The sequence below is a fragment of the Mustelus asterias genome, chromosome 3 (assembly GCF_964213995.1).
Source record: "Mustelus asterias chromosome 3, sMusAst1.hap1.1, whole genome shotgun sequence".
In the NCBI taxonomy this organism is placed as follows: Eukaryota; Metazoa; Chordata; class Chondrichthyes; order Carcharhiniformes; family Triakidae; genus Mustelus; species Mustelus asterias.
In genome coordinates, this window is record NC_135803.1 from 95374965 (window position 1) to 95399601 (window position 24637).

General features: G+C 43.7%; 1 protein-coding gene across 6 annotated transcripts in view; it reads right to left on the reverse strand.

The window, feature by feature from the left end:
* Positions 1 to 24637, reverse strand: part of dnah1 (dynein, axonemal, heavy chain 1) — a 510234-nt gene that overhangs the window by 327424 nt on the left and 158173 nt on the right. For all 6 annotated transcript variants that reach the window (XM_078209369.1, XM_078209371.1, XM_078209370.1 and 3 more), the window contains one exon: positions 5667 to 5920. In XM_078209369.1, the coding sequence (XP_078065495.1) occupies positions 5667 to 5920 (254 nt within the window). The remainder of the gene's footprint in view (positions 1 to 5666; positions 5921 to 24637) is intronic.

The window sequence follows — 24637 nt, forward strand, 5'->3', positions numbered from 1 at the left end:
TGTATCGTTTTCCCGAAGGAAGAAGGTGGGAGAGAGAATGTCCGGGGTGTGTGGGGTCCTTAATTATGCTGGCTGCTTTGCCGAGGCAGCGGGAAGTGAAGACAGAGTCAATGGATGGGAGGCTGGTTGAAGATGGCTGATTGGTAAGATGGTTGAAGATGCATCAGTGGCCACCAAGTCCCAGAGGCAAATAGACTTCCCCGTCTATTATGTTCAATGAGCACATACAGGTAAACAATGAGTCAACACAGTTCATCTTCCTCAGCATTGGTGATCACTAATCTGATCAAAATGTGGAGATGGCAAATGGGCATGAGGAATCTACATAATGAAGATCTCCGAGGGGATCTGTGGGCAGCATGGTGGCACAATGGTTAGCACTGCAGTCTCACAGTGCCAGAGACCTGGGTTCAATTCCAGCCTTGGAGTTTGCACATTTTCTCTGTGTCTGAGTGGATTTCCTCCGGATGCTCCAGTTTCCTCCCACAGTCCAAAGGTGAACAGGTTAGGTGGATTGGTCAGGCTAAATTGTCTCTTAGTGTCCTGAGATGTGTAGATTAGGGGGAATTAGTGGGGTAACTATGTGGGGTTATGGGGATGGGGTGGACCGGGATAAGATGCTCTGTTGGAGAGTTGGTGCAGACTTGATGGACTGAATGGCCTCCTTCTGCACTGTAAGGATTCTATGATCAATAGGGATTCTATGAACAGAAATGTTGCTTTAAATGACAGATCATTTTCCAACTTTCATCAGGAGGAAATCACCTCAAGAAAATAAACAGATGACAAACCACCCAATGTGGACCCTTTGCTCGATTTCTTAGCAGCACAGATTGAATGGCAATCTCTGTTGAAAGATCAAAAGAGGATCAGCTGCAAACAGGTCCAGAAATAGCCACAGCAGCCACAATTCGAAAGAGCTTTGGTCAACAAATTCCACCCCCAACAGAAACTACATCTGGTCAACTGACTCATCATTGTTCAGAGTTTGCAGATGGTGATGAAAGAACCCGAGAGTTCAGCATCAATCCATTCAAAATTATGAACTCTGGGCAGTTGAAAAGTGATTCCCATTCTGCAGGTGACCATAAGCAATGATTCTATTGCAGAATCAGTGACAGTTTTTCATTTGCGGGACAAAATAGAAGTGATGATTAAAAAAATAGAGATGTGGGCCAAACAAATGACGACTTGCTTGCTAATCTGTCAGATATGTTTGGCTATGGCAGAAATACAGCTTCCAAACATGAAACATGACATCAGAGAGCACCTGCAAAGTTCGAAAACACAGTTATGCGAGTGCTGAAACAAAGTTCAACTGGATATGAAACCTCTTTGCAAAACTTGATGATGACATCCACGCAAGCCTGACCTCAAGAGTGCAAGACAGCCTTGTGGAACTGTCCTATGATAGTCCTATAAAGCTGGGTTTTTCTCAGAACTACCTGACTGACTTTTGGCTTAATGTTGCTTCAAATTACCAGAACTGTCGGATGAGATAGTAAAGTTCCTGATGTCTTCCTACAATTTACCTTTGCAAAACTGGATTTTCAGGGTTCGCCTCATTAAAAAGCAAATATCAGAATAAACTTAACATTGAACCAGATTTCCGAATGAGAATGTCATGCCTGGAACCTGACATCCAGCATTTGATGTCTGCAAAATAACACCAACCTTCTCATTAGGTAAGTGTTATCTGTTTCCACTGATAGGCTTACCGCAAGTAAATGTGCTGTGACGAGTGCAATGTATTTGTGAGTGTACATAATAAACTATTAGATATAGCTGCATTTTAATACCCATTGTTATATAAGTTTGACTCTCGTCAGCCATAGGCTAGGTTAAAAAAAATGTTTAAAATGGTTTGCGTATGTTGTGGTCCACAAAAGCTGTCGATGATGATCTAGTGTTCCACATAAAGGCAAAGGTTGGGAACCACGGACATAGTTGCATCCAAAGCAAACCTAGTTAAGTATATAAGGGAGAATTGAATAGAAGATTATGCTGTTAGGGTTTGATGAAATAGGATGGGATAATGCTTTTGAGCGGATATATATTAGCATAGAGCTATAGGCTGAATACCATGTTTTTGTGTTATAAAAATAGCATAATTGTAAAAACCTGCAAGGAATACAACTTTGTTAACCACCAAGAAACTTAGGGTGAGACTTTCTCCAATAGCAGTAAAGGTTGATGTCGGGCAGGAAAAACAGCATTTAGCTTCCCTTCCCTCTGCAAGGCCCTTTCTAAGAAGCTCATTTGCCCAGCAGCAGAAAGCATTCTCAAGAACAGTGTTTTTCATACTTGACAATCAAACCGCCCCCCCCCCGCCCCCAACCCATCTCCTTCCAATTTAACCCCTTGGACTCCCTCGGGGGAGTCCAAGGGGTTAAGCCCTGGTCTCTCCCAAGGGGTCAAGCCCTGGTCTCTCCCAAGTCTTACCTTGATACCCTTGAATCTTACCCAGTTACCCTCAGAGTCTCACCCCAGGTACTCTCTGAGTCTAACCTTCAAATTTTACCCTGTACCCCCCTGGGTAATAATGCCTGGTGCCCCTGAGTCAAGCCTGCTGTCCCTCAATGTAAATGTAAAACCTTGTTTTTACATCACATGCCATGGATGTTTTTTTTTGATCGGGGGTACACTCTCAGTTTAGAGGCCCAACAATGGGATGCAAATTATATTCTAGTGAGGTTCCAGTGAGGTTCCCGACATTTAATGGTGGGAAATGCAGCCCACCACTGATGGGGAGAGGGTACGATCACATCATGCTTTTATGTCGATACGAAACACGATATTTTCCACTCCCACCTCCAAACCCACCCGATGCAAATTGGAATGGAAAATCCTAGCCTTACTCTTTACCAAACAGCACCAGCAACAAATCTACAGATTGTGTGCCAATTAAGGCAAATAACTCCCAATAGCGACTTTGTCACCCATAAGGGTAACTCCTGACAGCCTCTAGGACAGGGAAGGTTGTCCAATATTCTATGTTACTTAGAACATAGAACATTACAGCGCAGTACAGGCCCTTCGGCCCTCGATGTTGCGCCGACCAGTGAAACCAATCTAAAGCCCCTCTAATCTACACTATTCCAGTTTATCCAATAACCATTTGAATGCTCTTAATGTTGACGAGTCCACTACTGCTGCAGGCAGGGCATTCCACGCCCTTACTACTCTCTGAGTAAAGAACCTACCTCTAACATCTGTCCTATATCTCTCACCCCTCAATTTAAAGCTATGTCCCCTCGTGCGAGCCAACACCATCCGAGGAAAAAGGCTCTCACTCTCCACCCTATCTAATCCTCTGATCATCTTGTATGCCTCTATTAGGTCACCTTTTAACCTTCTTCTCTCTAACAAAAACAACCTCAAGCCCCTCAGCCTTTCCTCATACGATTTTCCCACCATACCAGGCAACATTTTGGTAAATCTCCTCTGCACCCTTTCCAACACTTCCACATCTTTCCTATAATATGGCGACTAGAACTGTACGCAATACTCCAAATGCGGCCGCACCAGAGTTTTGTACAGTTGCAGCATGACCTTCTGGCTCCGAAACTCAATCCCTCTACCAATAAAAGCTAACACACCGTACGCCTTCTTAACAACCCTATCAACCTGGGTGCCAACTTTCAGGGATCTATGCACATGGACACCCAGATCCCTCTGTTCATCCACACTACCAAGTATCTTACCATTAGCCCAGTACTCTGTATTCCTGTTACTCCTTCCAAAGTGAATCACCTCACACTTAAGATAACGCCAGTCCCCAACATCACAATAGACACTGATTACTTGGTACTGTCCAATTTCAAAGAAGCTGCTCCTTCTTTGACAGCTCAGTACAGCCTGGCGTTGGAAATATCTGGAAATTTATCTTTATTTTAGTAGAGGGCAACCAAGACCGCCACCCACCCTCGAACAATATTGTTAACGAAGCAGTCTACATCTCTCAATTACCAGATACTTTCTGCCCCATACTTACAAGACAAAAATTACATACATTCATTTGTCATAACTAGTTGGTAGTGAAACTGTTACACATGATACAAATATATGAGATTGATGGGCAGAAAAAGACCAACTGGGGCTATCAAACTTACTCCACACACCATGATGTCTGGAACATTATGACCAGACACTTCTCTAACCTCTTCCCACCCTGCCTTCCTCACATCCACATCCTCTCCTGGGAGAGGTATAAAACAGGGGGAAAAAAAGTCAACAAGGGGAAACACAAGTAGGAACAATCCTCTCAGGTGATCAAAATCTTTTCAAGTAATCACTTGGGCCAATTACTAAGTGTTTTGTATAAAGGCACTTACCTCCTATCTGATGCTACCTCCAGTCTGGTCAAGCTCTGGTACAACTTCTTCTTAAAGTCAGAGACAGAGTCAGCACCAAACCAGCTGGTTCCAGAGACTCACTGCTCTTTGAGAAAAAAATATCTGCCCAATATCAAGTCTATTCTTATCCTTGTGTAGTTAAAACTCATGTCCCAGGTCCACCCCATTCAATTAAACTGAAACAATCTCTCAAAAAGCAAACTACTCAACTAATTATTTTAAAGACTTTATTCATGACGTCTAGAAGCTGTCACTGCTCTAAAGTTAATAGACAATGGTACTTAATCCTATCCTAGTCAATGATCACTTTCCAAACCCATGACGGCTACCATCTAGAAGGATTTGGACCAGATACTTGGGAGAACCACCACCTGGAGATTCCCCTCCAAGTCATTCACCATTCTGACTTGGAAATATATCGCCTTTCCTTCACTGTCACTGGGTCAAAATCCTGGAATGCGCTCCTTAACAGCCCTATGGGTTTACCTATACCTCAGGGCCTGCAGCGGTTCAAGAAGGCAGCTCACCATCATCTACTCAAGGGCAACTAGGGATGGTCAATAAATGCTGGCATAGCCAGCAAAGCCCACATCCCGTAAATGATTTTTTAAAAAGGTGCTTTAGGCATAGAAACATCCTTTTAGCTCCCCTTGGACATTTTCCACCATGTGAAGGGACTAAAACTGGGTACAGTACTCCATGTGAGGTCTGACCAGCAACCTACATACTGTCAAAATGGTCTCCATTGAGTTATGCTGAATGGTTTTATTAATAGAATGCAATATCCTGTTACAGTCAGTCATGAACCTGCAGTGATCTGTGCACACCAACAACCTTTTTCTTTGCACCCTCATTTGAGATTGTTCTTTGAAAGTGATATATGCATTTTGTGTTGGCCCTACCATCATGAATTATACTACATCTCTCCAAGTTAGACAACAATTTGCCATTGTTTAGCCCATTCGCTGACGCATCTAAATTTTTCTACACTTGATTACCCCTGTGATGTCCTAACCCTTGCACAGATTTTAGTGCCACCTGTAAATTTACTAATCATGTTCACACCATCACTGTCTGGGTCATTAATAAAGACTTAAATAGTTGCAGGTTTAGGATTAATTCCTGGGGGACGACATTTATAATGAGTTTCCATCATGAACAACATTCATTAACGACAACATTTTGACTGCAGGATTGGAATGAAATTTCTAATTCAGCATTTCAGATTCTTATTGATACTACAAGATTTTATTTTGCAAACTAACTAGTATAAATTACCAAAATGGTTTCTGAAGGTTCTGAAGTACTTACCTGTTCTATGGCATACTCCTTTCCGGCTACTTCTGCTACCTTGGCAATGGTCTCTATGTGGTCTTGAAGATTCATGTCCAAACACCGTGCAAATGTTAGGTTAGCCTTAGGCTTGACTGCTATTTGGATCTGTTCTGATATCATATCCCAGTGTCTGTTTCGCATGCCAGGATTCCGCAGTGCTTGAATAAGTGGGATATTTGGCCTAAATTCCTCAACCATCGATCGGATTTTTAGTGCAACATCTGCAAGGCCTGTATAAACAGTAAATGAATGTTAGTCTGAAAGAGTTACAATGATTGATGGATTTCTGAATCTTGGGGAGAGTCCAGAATGCAAGAGTCAGAAAATCCAAAAGCTACCATGATTTACATTGTCACTTATTGAAAGTTAACATACTTCCCCTGAAACACAAGCTAAATGAGATCCCATTTAACCATTTATCAAAATGATTGCTTACAATGCCCAATTTTCTCATTTTTTAAATGTATTTCAAGTGTATACTCAGTAATTCAGGTGTACATTACATGGAATCACATAAAAGTACAGCACAGGCCATTTGTTCTAACTACTCTGTGCTAGTGTTTAGACTCTACAAGTGTCTCCTCCCATTCCATCTACCTCATCCCAGCATTTCATCATATCTTTCCATTCCCTTTTCTCTCGTGTACTGATTTTGAAAGCATGTAAGTTATTTTTATATTTGCTCTTGGGACTTGAGTATCAGTAGCAAGGCCAGCATTTGTTGCCCATTCCTAATTGCCCTTGACAAGGTTGTGGTGAGCTACCTTCTTGAATGTTTTATTCCATGTGGTGTAGATACACCCACTGTGCTGTTCGGGAGGGAGTTACAAAATTTTGATTCAGCGACAGTGAAGGAACAGCAATATAGTTCCAAATCCAGATGACATGTGGCTTAGAGAGGAACTTTCAGATGACAGTGTTGCTTTGCACCTGCTGCCCTTGTTCTTCTAGGTTGTAGAGATTGTGGATCTGGAAAGTGTTGTTGAAGCAGCTTTGTGAGTTCCTGCAGTACATCCTATAGGTAATACACACTGCTATTGTTATGCACCATTGGAGGGAGTGGATGTTTAAAGTGGTCTGGATTATGTCAAGCTTCCTGTGGTTTCTAGTAGCTGCATTCATCCAGACAAGTGGGAGTATCCCATGACATTTCTGACTTGTGCCTTATTAAGTGATGGACAGGCTTTGAAGAATCAAGAGGTGAGTAACTCACCACACAATTGCCAGCTTATGATTTTCTCTTGGAGCTGCAGCACTTATATGGCTAGTCCAGTTAAAGCTTTGGTCATTGGTAACACTAGGATGCTGGAGGTGTTAACTGTATAAATTAAGTATATACAGACGTGGTGCATTAATTAAATAATTACTTGTGCACATATAAAGAGACATTTGAGTATAATTTGTTCATTCTTTTGTTAATTTGTCCCCATTTATTTGTTAAATGATGTACTCAAAACAATATAAATGAGATTCTGCCAGGAGCTGTTACCCCCTTTCATTTTTGTTTAATTTATTGATCTTTTTCTTTTATTAAAAGGGTATAAATAGGGAATACTGGGGTACATCATCATATATGGAAATGATATTTTAGTTATATTTAGTAATATTGTGCTTAATTTATTATCATTTTATACAAAAGAGTATAAATAGGGCACACTCCTGAGGATGAGATGTTTTTAAGAAGGAAGCATGAAATATAAACATCAGGTTGCATTAATGTCTTGTGATACAGAGAGGAGAGAGAATAGTATAAGGTCAATGATCATAGAAAAGAATAAACTTGTGTGCAATGTCCCTTCCAAATGCTGGCAATTGGGACTCAAATGCGGGCAGTTGGGACTAGCTTAGGGGTTTAAAAAAAAGGGTGGAATGGACAAGTTGGGCCGAAGGGCCTGTTTTCATGCTGTAAACCTCTATGACTCTACATGCACACACTAGAGAAGAGAAAAAAAAACATGCATGCTGTTCTTCGTAGTAAACAGAAATAAAATGGGATCTGGCTGAATGAAATAAGATTTTCTAATGAAAAAAGAAAGTAGCAGGCAATCTACTATAATATGGGGGCGAATTGTAATTTCTCTACATATGTGACAAATGGCTGCCAGATCTTGTAAAGTTTTATAGTAGAGCCTTGTAGTGTGCACCTTATTTTTTTCCAATTTAATGAAATGTAACACATCTTTAATCCAGTGGGGGAGGGATGGAAGAGCACATGACCTCCATCTAAGTAAAATTAAGCATCTTTCCAGAAGAGTCACAAAGACCATGAAATCAGTTTTATATTTGGCCAATTGAAAGGCTGTTGGTAGCATACCAAAAAGTGCAGCCAGTAGAATTGTATCAACTAGTGTTTGCAATATTCCAGCAATAGTTTTAAAGGTGGCAGTCCAGAAACTGTGTAAGGATGGGCAAGACAAAAGCATATCTATCAGGGCTTGATGACACTTGTCAAGGTACTTGTCAGTACCTTGCTAAATCCTAGATCGTCTGACTTTATTCAGGTGAGTGCGATGGAAGATTTTATATTGTTTCACACTGTGTTTGCTGCAAATGGATGAGGAATGAATGTGATATAATACTGCATCACAAGTCTCATTTGTGAATTCCTCACTTAAGTCTGCTCCCATGAGGCTTTTACAGTTGATATGAAGGACTCAATCGGGGGAGTGCGAGAGAAGTGTAGGGAACTGAGGGGTCGTATTGTGTACAAAGTTGAGTGTCGGCCTGTAACAATATCAGAAGCTCTAAAGTTGGCAGCCCAGTAATAGAATTGGAAATTGGGTACAACCTTGCCTCCAAAGATTTTGGTCTTTGGAAAATTACTCTGTGAAGTCTTGGGACCTTTCTATTCCAAACAAAGGGGACGATTCTCCCAGCCTGCTGCACTATTTGCAGCAGAGTGGGCCGGGAGACTCAAGCGGAGGCCGTGTATCAGGCTTCCGGCCTCTGCAAGTCTCCGACCACCGGATTTCAGGAGCTGTTGGCTCCGCATTAGAAATTGGCACGGAGCTGCATAACATATTAAAATGAGATATACCGTCTCATTAACGGGCCTGGGTTTCAATCCAGTGGGGTTTACAACAGCTCCCCACTTGCGGGGAGCTGGCAGCCTGAACCCGCTGGAATGAAGGGGGGCCGTGGAGGACCCCAGGAGGTTAGAGTTAAGGGGGGGGGGTGCCCCCTGGGCATTGTCAGCTTGGGAGTGCCAGCCAGGCCCCCGGCACTGCCCAAGGGGCAAAGTGGCAATGCTCACTGAGCATCATTGCACTGCCCACTGAGCATTTGGCAGTGCCAAGGGGGTAGGGCTAAATGGGGCAGGGCCCATAAGAAGGGGAGCCTATGTGGGGGGAGATCAGTCGGGGTGAGGGGTCCCGCTGTCACTCTGTGGTGATAGAGGGAGGGAGACCAGCAAATGGGGCTGGCCATTAGGGTTGGGGGGGGTCGGCCTGCTGGGGGGGCCAGGGTTGCCGGGGAGGCGTCAAGGGGGAGATCGGGACTGCCGGGGAGGGGGATATCAGGACTGCCAGTGGGGGGGGGGGGGTTTGAGTTGAGACGGGCCACGAGATCAAGGTGGACCAGTGGGGGAGTAGATTGAGGCAGGCTGGGGTGCATCTTGCGGGGGGGGGGGGGGAGGTCGGGTCTGTGTGCCAGCAATGGGGGAGGGGGGGTGGTCACAGGTCTGGCCAACGATCGTGAGACTGGCAGTGTGGGCCACTATGTATGCACCGATCTTGGTGTTGACAGATTGGAGCATGTGCAGTGGCCCGCTCAGCACAATGCTGCCGACCTCTCTTGCGAGAATAGGCTCCGCCCACTGGTTTTTCACGAGATTCACGCTAGGACTCTGTGATGCACAGAGTGTGGGAGATTCATTTTGAAAATCCAGTTGAAAAAAACCAACAGGATTTACTCCAGTTTTTATGTGAATTCGATACTTAGAATTATTTTGGGAGAATCTCAGCAGGAGTCCGAAATAAGAATAATTGAGTTTATGAAAATACGATTTAGGGATGAAAATTGGGATATATTGAAAAAGGTATGAACATTTGGGGAGGGAATTCATTTTGACAGCGTTAATTGACCTGCTAGACAATGGAAGGATGGACCAGTGTGTTAAATCCTGCTCTACACCTGCAAAGAGAGGAAAATAGTTACATTTAAAGAGATGATCAAATTTGTCTGTTACATGCACTCCCAGATAAGTAAATTGATTAAAGGACATCTTAAGGGTAGTGTATGCAGTGGAAAATTATAAGCTGCTACATCCAAAGGAAAAAGTTCACTTTTATTTAAATTGAGTTTATAACCCGGATTGTGACTAAATTCATCAAGAATAGACAAAGCATTAAGCAAAGACATGGAAGAGTCTGTAATATAAAGGAGAAGATCATCTGCATGAAGTGAGACCTTCCGTTCAATGTTTCCCCTACATAATTCTACCATGCACTGGCTCTCACAAAGTGCAATAGCTAGGGGCTCAATGGCTACAGCAAATATTTGAGCGGAAAGGGAACCTGGTACCTCAGAAAAGAGGGAAATATTCAGAGTGGGTATTACCGATGACAGTGGGGCAGAATACAACGTTTAAAGCAAAAAATAAAATTTGTGCCAAATCCAAATTTTTCCAAAGCATAAAAAAGGTAGCTCCAATCAACATGATCAAATGCCTGCTCAACATCTAAAAAAATTAAAATCTCTGGGAGTTTTGTGGTTGAGGGGTTGTACATAGCATTAAAAAGTTGCAGTATATTAAAAAGGAATATCTAATTTTTATAAATCCAGTCTGATCAGGAGAAATAATGGAGGGAAGAACACACTCTAAATATATGGCTAATATTTTAGCTATTAGCTTAAGATCCACATTGAGCAATTAAATTACCTAAAAGAACTACATACAAGGAGATCTTTGTTTTTTTTAAGATCAATGAAATTGAGGGCTGCCTTAGAATTTCAGGGAGACATTGAAAAGATTCATCAAACATATTAAGTGGTAGGGTTCAATTTGTCTGAGAATTTTTTATAAAATTCAGTAGGATATCCATCTGGTCCTGAATATTTTCCACAATGCATGGCTCTAGCTGTCTTTCATCATAGATGAAAGGCTCCTCTAAGCAACTTGTTGAGTTGGGTTCAATGGTGGGGACATTCAAAGATTCAAATAATTTCTCAAAGGCTGATGTGTCAGTAAGATGTTTGGATTTGTACAAGGTAGCATAATATTCTTTAAATTGATTATCTATCTGCTGAGGATCAACTGATATGCCTGTAGGAGTTTGAATCTGATAAATTAGATGAGTCGAGGACAACTGACGGTGTTGGTGGGCCAATAATTTACTTGCCTTGTCACCATGTTCATGATGCACATGTCATGCATCTCCTCAGCATGATATGTAGACAAGATATCAAAGTTTGCATGTGATAAGAGATGCTACTTACAGTTGGAGATGGATTAATGGCATAAATGTTGTCCAATTGAATAATACTTTCTGATAGTCCAGATAATTTTTTACTTTCCTGTTTCCTTTCGTAGGTGGCATAGGATACGATCTGCCCTCTTAAATAAGCCTTCAAGGACTCCCATTTAACACGGGCAAAGATATCAGGGGTATTGTTAATAGCTGTAAAAGCATCTATCTGGACCGACTAAAAGTTAACAAATTCATCATCTGAGAGCATATGTGTATTAAATCACCAGGAGGAAAGTGATTCAGACCTGCCACAAAGTAGCAAATCCATTGTTTGAGGAATGTGATCAGAAGTAATTATAACATTATTTGAGCAGGAGTGGACAGCCGGAAAAGTTTATTATCTAATAAAAAATAATCAATATGTGTGTATGTGTGATGAACACGGGAGAAGAAGGAATACTCCCGGCTAGTTGGGTTGAAGAAAAGGCATGGGTCTGAAACTGCGTACTCCTGAAAGGATGATTTAATAATCTCAACAAACTTCGAGGGTGTGCTGGTTTCAATAGAGGAATGGTCAAAGGCAGGGTTCAGCCAGCAATTAAAGTCACCCACTAAAATGAGTAAATGTGAATCCATGTCTAGCAGGGACAAAGAAAATGAGCGAAATAAATTTTCATTGTCCCAATTAGGGGCATATACATTCGCAATACTTAAGGGTATGTTATATATCCTACCCGTAACAATAATATATCAGCCACTCAAATCAGCCATAACATTTGAAGCTACAAAAGGTAAGGACTTGTGTATTAAAATTGCTGTTCCTCTTGCTTTGCTGTGAAAAGTTGAATGATAAAGATGGCCCATCCTTTGTGAAGCCTAAAGTGATCTGAGACACTAAGGTGGGTTTCCTGGAGAAAAACAACTTGTACACCCAGATGTTGAAGATGCTGATTCAACCCCTGGCAAACATAAGAGCATATATTTAGACTGAGTCATATTTTCTTAAGAAAATACATAACTTCAGCCATTATCTTGGGTAGGGGAGGACATATTGTAAAGATAACATGGCATATGCTAAGCAATGTTCTAATGCCCAAACAAATGATATAGAACAGTAGAAGAACTAATAAAATGAAAAAGAGAGACAATAGAAACACTAAAAACACACCATCCATTCCCCAAAGCTTCGCCCCAAATGAGATGCATGTAGACCCAACTCTCTTTAACTTCTACATAACACTCCTCATGAAACATAGCTTATCTACTAAGTCATTTTGCTAACAGAGGTGAAGTGACATTAACAAGTCAAACAGAAAAAGACATACCAACAATGAAATGAAATTCCAACCTACATAGGCAGACGTCTGTCTCAAATATCCTGCAACATAACCACTTCACACAAGGGCCGGAGTTCTCCCCAAAAAAATTCTAAGTGTTGAATTTATGGTAAAACTGGAGTAATTCATGCTATTTTATTTCAGTAGGAGTTCAGAGAAGAATCTCCCACACTCTGTGCAATGCAGAGGCCACCAGCGTGAGTATCATTAAATTTCAGGGGGCGGCACCTATTCCCGCCTGGGAGGATGAAACCAGCGCAGTAGCCCCGAACTGTCAACTTCCCATTTGTGGCCAGCTCAATCGCTGACCAGCCCAGGACCACCACAGTGCTGCCCCTCAACGCCCCCCTCCCCCACAGCCCGATCGTGGCTCCCTGCATTCCCGGGCCAGCCCTGAATCCCCTGCCCCAGCCCGCCCCAATCTCCAGCCCCCATCTGCAGTGACGATCCTCACCCTCCCCCACAGTGCAGACACCCCGGGAGGCAGACCCCCCTGCGACTGACCCTCTCTGGCAGATCAGCCCCAGCCTGCCTCGATCGGATCCCAATGCAGAGTGGCAAAGGGAGCCCCCACCCCACTGTTTGCCCCCTAAGCCCCACCCCCACCAGGCCCTGCCCTATTAGGCCCCACCCCGATATGCCATGCCCCCTTGGCATTTCCCATGCCTGGTGGGCAGTGCCAAGGTGCCCCCTGGGCATGGGCACTTTGCCCCTTGGATAGGGAGGGGGAAACAGGCTGGCACTGCCAGTGTGCCCATGCCCAGGGGCACCATCCCTACTATCCGACCTCCTGGGGGGTCCCGATTGCCCCCTTCTCTACAGTGGGGTTGTCCTGATAGTTCCCCGAAAGTGGGGACCTACTGTAAACCCCACTACAGTGAAACACTCTGGTGGGTGCAAGAGGCTAGCAGCCTGGAGAATTCAGTCCCAGGCCCACTAATTACATTTAAATTATATTTAAAACAGATGAAAATTACTTACCTGGTCTTCCCACCAGTTTCCAGTGCAGATCTGACGATGCCAGAAATCTGGCACTGGAAGATATGCTCACGGCGGGAACGCATGCACGAATCTCACGCATGCCCAGCCTCGAGATTCTCCCACTCCACTGTGCTAGAAAATTAGCAAGGCGGGGTGGGAAAATCGTCCCCAAGGTTGGCAGATGCTAGCAAAATAAAAACGTTGCAGTTGGGTTCGGTAATATGTGCCTCCATTTCCTATGCACCCTATTCGTCGATGCTCCTCAGAAAATATAAATTAATTTAGGTCCCTTCCTACTGTTCCATATCTTCAGAATGACCATGCGACTTTATTGCACCACTGATGAAGGTTGCAGCAGCAAGTGGGGTATCAAACAAGTGCTTGGCCACTTGGTAGTGTGATTCTTAATTCGCGGGCAAGGAGAAGCCAAACTTGGCCTGTGACCAGGAGTGCAGGAGGTGCTTCACAGGGTTGAAGTCAGCTCTTTATTTGGCTACAGCGGAGATGAAGTCTGGAAATCTAGTCTGGCTACAGTGGAGATGAAGTCTGGAAATCTAGTCTCTACCTCTGGTAGAGTAGGGGAGCAGCTTTCCCAGCTTGGCAGAGGATCTGGTCACGGTAATAGTGAACATGTATAATCAAGGGGCATAGATCCCTGCCATCCCTAGGTCTCGCCCACACTGTGGGCATGGTCCAAGAGAGGCCTGTCCTCCAGTTTTAGCATGTCCTACAACAACTGCACATAAACTCTGTAGGGAGTGAGCCCTCCAGCCCCTCATCCACCCTCTGACGTCCCTCCAAATCTTCACATTTTGTTTTCGATTTTTTGACTTCAGTCAAGAGCTGATTTACTCTAGTCTGCAAGTCCATCAAGGTCTTGCCATAGAACACTGCTGAGCACTCAAGTTCCTTCAAACAGTTTTTCTGAAATTCAGAGACTGTTTGTAGTGTCGTAGTGAAAGACTTCAACTCTTCACTGACAGAGATTATCTAAATGCAGACTTGTGGTCAGTGTGTCGATCTTTCCACACATATCACTTTTGAGTGATTCAAATGCATCTGTAACAGCTCCATGCTCAGACAGGCTCCCTTGCAATTTGTTTCTCTGCCAGCAGGAGTAGAATCAGGACAGGTTGAGGTTTCACGGTCTGCTACCGCAGCATCCTTCTGAAATCAGGTTCTAGGCATTTCTAAAGTTTTGTGAGCAAAATTATATGCACTTGCACTTATAAACAAAATATGTTAGTTGAGAGACAGAAAAATAATGAAAGTGTGCTTAAAATATTAATTTAGTCACTATCTCAAGGAGCATAGGGAAACACGTCTTACATTGTCAGCGCATCCTCCACAGGAATGGCATTTTAATTTAATTAGTTAAGTTTAATTTTGACGTTTTACATTGGTTACAGTGCCTGACCAGTGGCTGTCACCCCATCATTTTTGTTTAATTTATTGATTGTTTTATTCAAGAGTAAAAAAAGACATTTTGTTATTTGCCACTTTGTTATTTTGTCTATTTGTTTAATGGTTGTACTCAAAAGAGTATGAATACACTGCTGATGGATGTAATGGCTTTGTGGATTAAAGCGCCAGTCTGGTCAACAGGAGAACCTGAGCTCCAATCTTTGTGGTGACTCTATTTCTTCCATCCATGATTTTGACCCTTTAAGGGGCTTTCAATAAGTTAATTAGTCTATATTTGTTCATTTGGTTTACAAGAAGAGAGGATGAAGAGACACTTAACACCTGCTGCCTGGACCTGTTGAGAGGGTAGTTTGGCATAATTATCTGCCCCTCTTCTGCAGCTACAATTTCTTCCTGCAGAGGGGGCAATGGTGTCTGCTTTGAAGCCTTCTGTATCCACTGGGCTAGATGCCATAGTGATTATCACTTCCCATAATGATATTTTAATTTAAATTTCCTTTGATATTTTTGTAACACTGCCCCTTTAAGAGACAGTTCATTTATTGATTAGGTTAATTGTTTTTGGCTTGCTCAAGAAATAATGAAAAAGCATCTAGACCGCAGGAAATGTATTTTCATTTCATTTGATAAGTTTCTGTTAAAAGTATTTTGATTTTTGTTATAGTATGCCTTTAAGGAGCTTCTATTAGTTTATTAGTTAATTTGTTTTTAGTTTGCTCAAGAAGACACTGCTGATAGATGCAGTGGCTTTGTGGATTAAAGGGCGCAATTCTCCTAAAAAAGTTCTAAGTGTCGAATTCACAGGAAAACTGGTGTAAATCACGCTGTTTTTTTTTTCAGGACAACTTGAAACAACAATCTCCCACACTCCCGGCAGACCCCTCCCCCCAGGCCGCCCTGATTGAGCCCTTGCAGAGTGGCAGCGGGGCCCCCCCACCCCCATGGATCGCCCCCTAGGCCCTGCCCCCAGCCAGCCCCGCCTCGTGGCCCACCCCCTTGGCACTGCCCCATGCCCAGTGGGCAGTGCCAAGGTGCCCCTGGGCATAGACAGTTTGCCCCCTGGGTAGTGCCAACAGGCACAGGCTGGCACTGCCAGGGTGTCCATGCCTAGGGGCCACTATTTCCCCACCACCCGAGTCCCTGCGGGGCACCAATTGCCCCTTCTTCACTCCAGCAGTGTCGTCCAGCTAGTGCCCCGAAAGTGGGGAGCCAGTTTGAATGCCGCTGGTTTAAAATTGTATTGGTGGGGTGGGAGATGCTAGCGGGCCCGGTGAATTCAGTCGGGCCTGCTAAATACATTTAAATCGAATTTCAAATAGAATTTGCACATCAGCCCCGCCTCCCAGCTGATTTCCAGGGCCGCACAGACCCGACCAGAAATCCGGGCCTGGGAGGCGCAATCGCAGTGCCAATGTTCACGGGAATCCCGCGAATCAGCCGACACACGAATCACCCCCAAAGCGTCTGTCCAGTTAACAGGAGATCTTGAGCTCCAATTTCAGTGGTTATTCTACCTATTTCCTCTATCCATGATTTTGCCCTCTTTAAGGAGCTTTCAATTAGTTAAGTCATTTATATTTATTCACCAGTTTACAAAAAGAAAGCATTAAGATCCAGACCGTGGGCAGTTAAGGGGTTGTTTGCCTTAACAGCGTACCTCTCTTCCGTGGTTATGTCTGCGTCCGGGTGTCCACCGGTACACCTGAGGCTTCCACAACCAGTAACACGTTGTTAAATTTCCTTTAAAAAATATTTGTTACAGTGCCACTTTAAGGAAGACCTAATCAGTTAATTTGTTTATTTGATTTTACTCAGAATATAAAGGGACACTTATCAGATCCAGGCAACAGATGATTGAAGGTGCCATTTGACAATTACCATCTGTTAAAGTTCTTACAGCAAGTTGGAGAAGGACACTAAAATTCAATCTTTATTCAGTTTAGATTTATTCACAAAGTGATACATGACAAAGGTATGGATCTTAACTCTACAATCCACTACCAATGCCAATAAGTGTCCCTTCCTATTTTTTCAATAAATCAATTAAACAAATAAACTAATTTTGAAGATTATGGTGAAAGTATAGATATAACAAAATAAGAACATAAGAACATAAGAAATAGGAGCAGGAGTAGGCCATCTAGCCCCTCGAGCCTGCCCCGCCATTCAATAAGATCATGGCTGATCTGACGTGGATCAGTACCACTTACCCGCCTGATCCCCATAACCCTTAATTCCCTTACCGATCAGGAATCCATCCATCCGCGCTTTAAACATATTCAGCGAGGTAGCCTCCACCACCTCAGTGGGCAGAGAATTCCAGAGATTCACCACCCTCTGGGAGAAGAAGTTCCTCCTCAACTCTGTCTTAAACCGACCCCCCTTTATTTTGAGGCTGTGTCCTCTAGTTTTAACTTCCTTACTAAGTGGAAAGAATCTCTCCGCCTCCACCCTATCCAGCCCCCGCATTATCTTATAAGTCTCCATAAGATCCCCCCTCATCCTTCTAAACTCCAACGAGTACAAACCCAATCTCCTCAGCCTCTCCTCATAATCCAAACCCCTCATCTCCGGTATCAACCTGGTGAACCTTCTCTGCACTCCCTCCAATGCCAATATATCCTTCCTCATATAAGGGGACCAATACTGCACACAGTATTCCAGCTGCGGCATCACCAATGCCCTGTACAGGTGCATCAAGACATCCCTGCTTTTATATTCTATCCCCTTCGCAATATAGGCCAACATCCCATTTGCCTTCTTGATCACCTGTTGTACCTGCAGACTGGGCTTTTGCGTCTCATGCACAAGGACCCCCAGGTCCCTTTGCACGGTAGCATGTTTTAATTTGTTTCCATTGAGATAGTAATCCCATTTGTTATTATTTCCTCCAAAGTGTATAACCTCGCATTTCTCAACGTTATACTCCATTTGCCATATCCTCGCCCACTCACTCAGCCTGTCCAAATCTCTCTGCAGATCTTCTCCGTCCTCCACACGATTCACTTTTCCACTTATCTTTGTGTCGTCTGCAAACTTCGTTACCCTACACTCCGTCCCCTCCTCCAGATCATCTATATAAATGGTAAATAGTTGCGGCCCGAGTACCGATCCCTGCGGCACGCCACTAGTTACCTTCCTCCAACCGGAAAAACACCCATTTATTCCGACTCTTTGCTTCCTGTCGGATAGCCAGTCCCCAATCCACTTTAACACACTACCCCCAACTCCGTGTGCCCTAATCTTCTTCAGTAGCCTTTTATGGGGCACCTTATCAAACGCCTTTTGGAAATCCAAAAACACCGCATCCACCGGTTCTCCTCCATCAACCGCCCTAGTCACATCTTCATAAAAATCCAACATGTTCGTCAAGCACGACTTTCCCCTCATGAATCCATGCTGCGTCTGATTGATCGAACCATTTCTATCCAGATGCCCTGCTATCTCCTCTTTAATAATGGATTCCAGCATTTTCCCTACTACAGACGTTAAGCTGACCGGCCTTTTGTCTCCTTCCTTTTTTAAACAGCGGCGTAACATTAGCCGTTTTCCAATCAACCGGCACTACCCCAGAATGCAACGAGTTTTGATAAATAATCACTAACGCATCCACTATTACCTCTGACATTTCTTTCAATACCCTGGGATGCATTCCATCCGGACCCGGGGACTTATCCACCTTCAGTCCCATTAGTCTACCCAGCACTGCCTCTCTGGTAACATTAATTGTATTAAGTATTTCTCCTGCTGCCAACCCTCTATCGTTAATATTTGGCAAACTATTTGTGTCCTCCACCGTGAAGACCGACACAAAAAACTTATTTAAAGACTCAGCCATATCCTCATTTCCCACTATTAACTCCCCCCTCTCGTCCTCCAAGGGTCCAACATTCACTCTAGCCACTCTACTCCTTTTTATATATTTATAAAAACTTTTACTATCATTTTTTATATTAATTGCTAGCCTAGCTTCATAGTCTATCCTTCCTTTCTTTATCGCTTTCTTAGTCTCTCTTTGTTGTTTCTTAAATTTTTCCCAATCACTTGTTTCTCCACTATTTTTGGCCACTCTGTACGCAGCTGTTTTTATTTTAATACTCTCCTTTATTTCCTTCGTTATCCACGGCTGGTTCTCCCTTTTCTTACAATCCTTGTTTTTTGCTGGAATATATTTTTGCTGAGAACTGAAAAGGATCTCCTTAAAAATCCTCCACTGTTCCTCAGCTATCCTACCTGCCAGCCTGCTCTCCCAGTCTACCTTAGCCAATTCATCCCTCATCCTATCATATTTCCCTCTGTTCAAACAGAGGACACTGGTTTGGGACCAAACTTTCTCCTCTTCCATCTGAATCAGAAATTCGACCATATTGTGGTCACTAGACCCAAGAGGGTCCTTCACAATAAGATCCTTAATTCTACCTACCTCGTTACACAATACCAGATCCAAAATACTCCAATGTACACTACTGTATACTCTTAATACAAAGTTGCAAGTTTGTGTATGTCAGATGATGGTAGGATTTGATTCAGCTGTGATGCCGTCCTTGGTTGAATAGTTTGGTGACCTGAGCAAGTGGTGGGAAAGCAGCAATGGCGTAGCACAAAATGGGCCTGAGCAGTGGCAGGAGGTTGAGCAGTGACAGTATTTTGATTAGGTAAATTCAAAAGCAAGAAAAACATCAAGGGTTGACATTAAAGGACAGGAGGCCGGGAATCAGTTGGTGTATTATTGTAGACAGTTGGTTATAATTCAGCAGAATTGAAGAAGTCTTTGTAATCATACATAGATTAACTGTAAGTTTTTACTGATTTAGAGCTATTTACAAATAAGCAAAGACTAAGTGTACAAGCTAGGAACTGTCTCCAGGCTTGTGGGTACAGATGGCTTCATCCAATACTCGACTAATCATAGGTGCCACCCATGTGCTCTCTTTCATCGGTACTGCATCCAGTGCCAAATAACCCTAGATGTGAGAAATCCTGATAATACACCTTTCCCCCCCAATTTTTCTACCAGTGCATCCCACCAAAGCAGCTGGTAAAATGTAATTTCAGTTAATGAATCTGCTACTGAAAGCTAGTCGTTGATTTAGTGATTTTCGAAAAAAGCAAATGTGACATAGAATCATAGAAACCCTACAGTGCAGAAAGAGGCCATCTGGCCCATCGAGTCTGCACCGACCACAATCCCACCCAGGCCCTACCCCTACACATTTACCTGCTAATCCCTCTAACCTACACATCTCAAGACACTAAGGGGCAATTTTTTTTAAGCATAGCCAATCAACCTAACCCGCATATCTTTGGACTGTGGGAGGAAACCGGAGCACCCAGAGGAAACCCATGCAGACGCGAGGAGAATGGGCAAACTCCACACAGACAGTGACCCAAGCCAGGAATCGAACCCAGGTCCCTGGAGCTGTGAAGCAGCAGTGCTAACCACTGTGCTACCGTGCCGCTCTACATAAGAAAATAAATTTTCTTGAAATGCCTGGAAATGTGCTGGAGACAGGTTAAATCGAGGCATTCAAGAGGGTGTTGGATAATTATCTGAATAGAAACAATGTGCAGAGGTACAGGGATAAGACAGGAGAATGATACTAAGTCGTTTGAAGAGCCGGTATAGACACAATGGGCTAAATGGCCTCTTCTGCATTGTAATATTTCTGTGATTTTAAGTGTTCATAGTTTACTTTATGTCTTACATTGTTATTACTACTGTGATAGTGCAGCAAAACATGATACATGGTGGTTGAGTGCGGGTTCAGGAGAGCAGAGCAGCGGTGGAGCATGGGGCTGAGAGCATGAAGCAGTGGTTGAACACGAACCCATACTTGCATTCTGTGGAGGTGGAGTGTGAGTCTGGGAGTCCAAGCTCGCGTTGCAGCAGTTAAAGAACAGTGATTGGAGATCAGCCGTTGAGCTTTGGCAATTGACCCTCGGAGGTTGAAGAGTATGGAAGTCTTCGTTGACCTCCTTTTTATATAGTTTACTCCAAATAAATAATTCAATTACTTTCACCTGCCAAGTAATTATGGAGCTTCACAATTACTACAACTACCCTACATTTAAATTATCATTACCACATTACCACTACCGCATCTCCTGCCTCAGGTTCTTGAATTCAAAGATTGAGGAGGTCTAGAGTCTTTAAAACCTTTCCATATCTCTTTCGCATTACTGTCGGAGGAGTGGTAGGCTCTTTTGCTGATGGTTCTTTCTGTAGGTTTGGAGATTGTTCTGGCATCTGGGTACGTTCCTTGATATCTCTCCATCATACAGTGGGGATGGGCAGTCTAGGGATGAGCAGAGACTCCTGTTTCTCTTGACTGTGCTAACCAGGTAACAGCAAGGTTGGTGGTCATCCTTTGATGATGGCACCTTCTCTCTCTCAGTCTTTAATCCAGAAATTGACTCCTTTCTGTAATTGTGACAAGTGTCTGTTGTGGTTCCTTCTGTTTCAAGTGGAAGCTTGCTTCTGCCTGTAAGACTGCTCCCTTGTCCTAGTAATCCTTGGTTACCAACCCTGTTATTAGTTTTTTTGGCAGGATTGGAAGTTGCATGCAGGGTTCCCTTACCATCACAAGTTTGGATAGGTTTTGACCACGTTGTAAAGGGATGGATCTGTAAGTGAGCAGCACTATGGGCAAGTCCTTGTTCTTTTTTTTTGAGGGCTTATACAGTATGGACACTACTTTCAGCCTCCCCACTTGACTTGGGTAGCTTGGGGAGCTGGTGCAGTAGTGAAAGCTTAATGTAGTGGCAAAGTGCGCAAACTACTCATCTGAAAATTGTGGACTGTTATCTGACACACTTTCATCGAGAAAGACAAGAGCAGTAGATACATGGGAACACAACCACCTGCAAGTTCCCGTCCAAGCCACTCATCAAACTGACTTGGAAATGTATTGCCCTTCCTTCACAATTGCTGAGTCAAAATCCTGCAATTCCCTCCCTAATGACATGTGGGTCAACTCACAGCACATGGACTGCAGTAATTCAAGAAGGCAGCTCACCACCACTTGGGCAACCAGGGATGGGCAATAAATGCTGGCCAGTCAGTGACACTCATGAACCACAAATTAATAAAAAAAGAATCTCGATCAGAATGTTGTAGTCTGCAAACATCTCTCTTAGTGCCTTGCTTACCACCTTTTGCTTCACCTCAGCCTACCTGGAAAAGTAGTTCACCACTATAATAAATGATTTGCTGTTAAAAACAAGCAGGTAAGCACAGCCTTTCCAATGGCCTCATAGGGAATTGTGTGGGGATGAGGGGCTCTCTTTGGTCCTGCTTGTGCAACGCACACATCTGGCAAATTACAATAGTACCTCCAAGCACCTTGGAAATACCTGGCAACCCAGTCAGCAGATTGAGCACATGTTGATGCCCAGGCGTGCTGGTGCATTTTTTGAAGGATCTCTGGCCACAGGGAAAATAAAATGACCAGCTGCTCATCACAGACCAGGAAGTCATCTATAATTGTAAAGTATTTTTGTTGTTCAAACCAGGTTTTCATGGTCTCTTAGTCCATGCTGGTTGGTATTATCTGCAGATGTGAGAAAAAATGCTCATTATGCATTCGTTCCTGGTGGATGCATTGGAGTTTACCTGTGGTTGCTGGCAGGTGTTACCTTGTCATTAGGGAGTGCAGTTCCAGTTGTTCAATGAGATTGACATCCTACTTTGTCAGGAGACCCACTGTGGCTCTTAAAGGTGTGTCTACTGATATCTGGTTTTTACTTTGGACATGTGTCATCTCATAGGTGACCTTATGAGCTGCAGGTGAAACCTTTAGATTCTGGGAGGCATCCTGGCTAGCTCCTTCTTGTCCAAGAAGAAGATTAATGGCTTGTGGTCTATTTCAATTTCAACATTTAGGCTGATGATATAGTCTGAAAACTTCTCTTGCATGCCCACATGATTGTGATGGCTTTCTTCTCTATGATGGTATACCTCTTATTGGGTTCCTATCACATGGAAAGAAACCCACCACTATATATTTAAAAACGTTATCCTTATTGCTATTTATTTTTAAAACTGGTCTTTTTCTGCTGAACAAATAAAATTAAGATGACTGCTACAAGTCTCCTGATCATGGCACTCTGTCTGGAAGCTATCCCCAGTAGTTCCATGGACGAAATAACTATTTTTTTCGGTTTTTGGGATGTTGCACCTCATTATGCCTAGACAGCTATTAACAGACTCTCATCACACCTGGGACTCATCAGACCAATTTCAAAGGGGACTACAGGGATTGCATCTGATAAGTCAAGCTTGCTCGTGGAATTAGTGCATCTGCTGAGACAATGAGTTAATTGGCACAGAATCAACAAGATTAAAGAGGTAAATGCGTGGCTCAAAGATTGGTATGGGAGAAGTCAGTTCGAAATCTTGGGACACTGACACCAGTACTGGGTTTAGAGGGAGCAGTTCCGATGGGATGGGCCACACCTGAATCATGCTGGAACCAGAGTCCTAATGAGTTGCATAACTAGGGCTGTAGATTGGGCTTTAAACTAAATAGTGGGGGATGGGTTCAACTGCATGAAAAATTATGAAAAAAGTTAAAGCGAAGGAGTTCTCAGGAGAGGTTAGTAAAATCTCCAGATCAAATAATAGGAGAAAGAGTTTGGAAAGGGTTAATGAAAAGGGGGGCGGTCAATGCAAGACTGAGGGTGTTGTATTTGAATGCATGCAGTATACAAAACAAAGTAAATGAGTTTATAGCACAAATTGAAATTGTAAGTGTATGATCAAAGCCAAGGGCTCGGATTTCGCAAAGAGCTATCGAATTTCGATGGGGATTGTGGATTGAAGAAGCAGACGGCAGACGACCGACTACACAGAAGAAGACAATACTTGAGCATGTTTCAAGCACCTGGCTTGGACCTAACGCCGGTACAATTAGACTCAGTGTTTTCGAGCTATGGCTGCAGCTGCTCCGAGAGCTACAGGCCAAGGGCTGCCCAACACCATCCAGGTGAAGTCTTCAGGAGGAGGCTCGCCTGTGGGTCGCGATTACCTCGTGAAGAAAGTGTTGTTCGAGTGCTGCGGATTCCAAGCAGCAGATGTCTATGGTGTGGCTGAGTACAACAACCAGCCGTATACGGATGTCAGCTTCAGAAGCCTGTCAGGATGCGTCAAGTTCCTGACAGCGTTGAAGGAGAAAGGCAAAGAGGGGCCCCTCTCTATCCTGATGGCGGAGCCCCTGTTCACGATGCCGTCCCAGCGGAACCGGGTTGTATCACGTACCAGATGTATAACCCCTACGTCCCTGTGGCTGACGTGCTGATGTTCCTCTCCTGGTACATGGAGGTGAAGGGAGAGAGCATGGACGTGATGGACAAATACGGAGTCTGGACATGTAAAAGGCAGGTGAGAGTCACCCTGAAGACAGACCCCAAGGGAGGCCTTCTGCATCCGCCCTCCATTTTTGCCATCGGAGGGAACCGAGGCTTCCTGTAGTAAACGGGACAGCCACGAGTGTGCCGCATCTGCGGGAAAACCGGCCATTTTGCCGCAAGCTGCAGCACCCCTTCTGCAGAAACTGCTTGAAGGAGGAGCACTCGACCAATGACTGCAAAGAGAGCAAATGTTGCAACCTGTGCGGGGAGGCTGGCCATGTCTACAAAGTCTGCCCCAAACGAAAGGTAACCTATGCCCAGATCACCGGTGGCGGAGCGAGGAAGGCAAGTACTCCTGTCGCCTCCGAGAACAAGAAATCCACCGCAAAAGAAGCTGGCACGGAGAAAGCTTCTGACGCAAAGATAGACTCCCTAGCACAGCAGGATG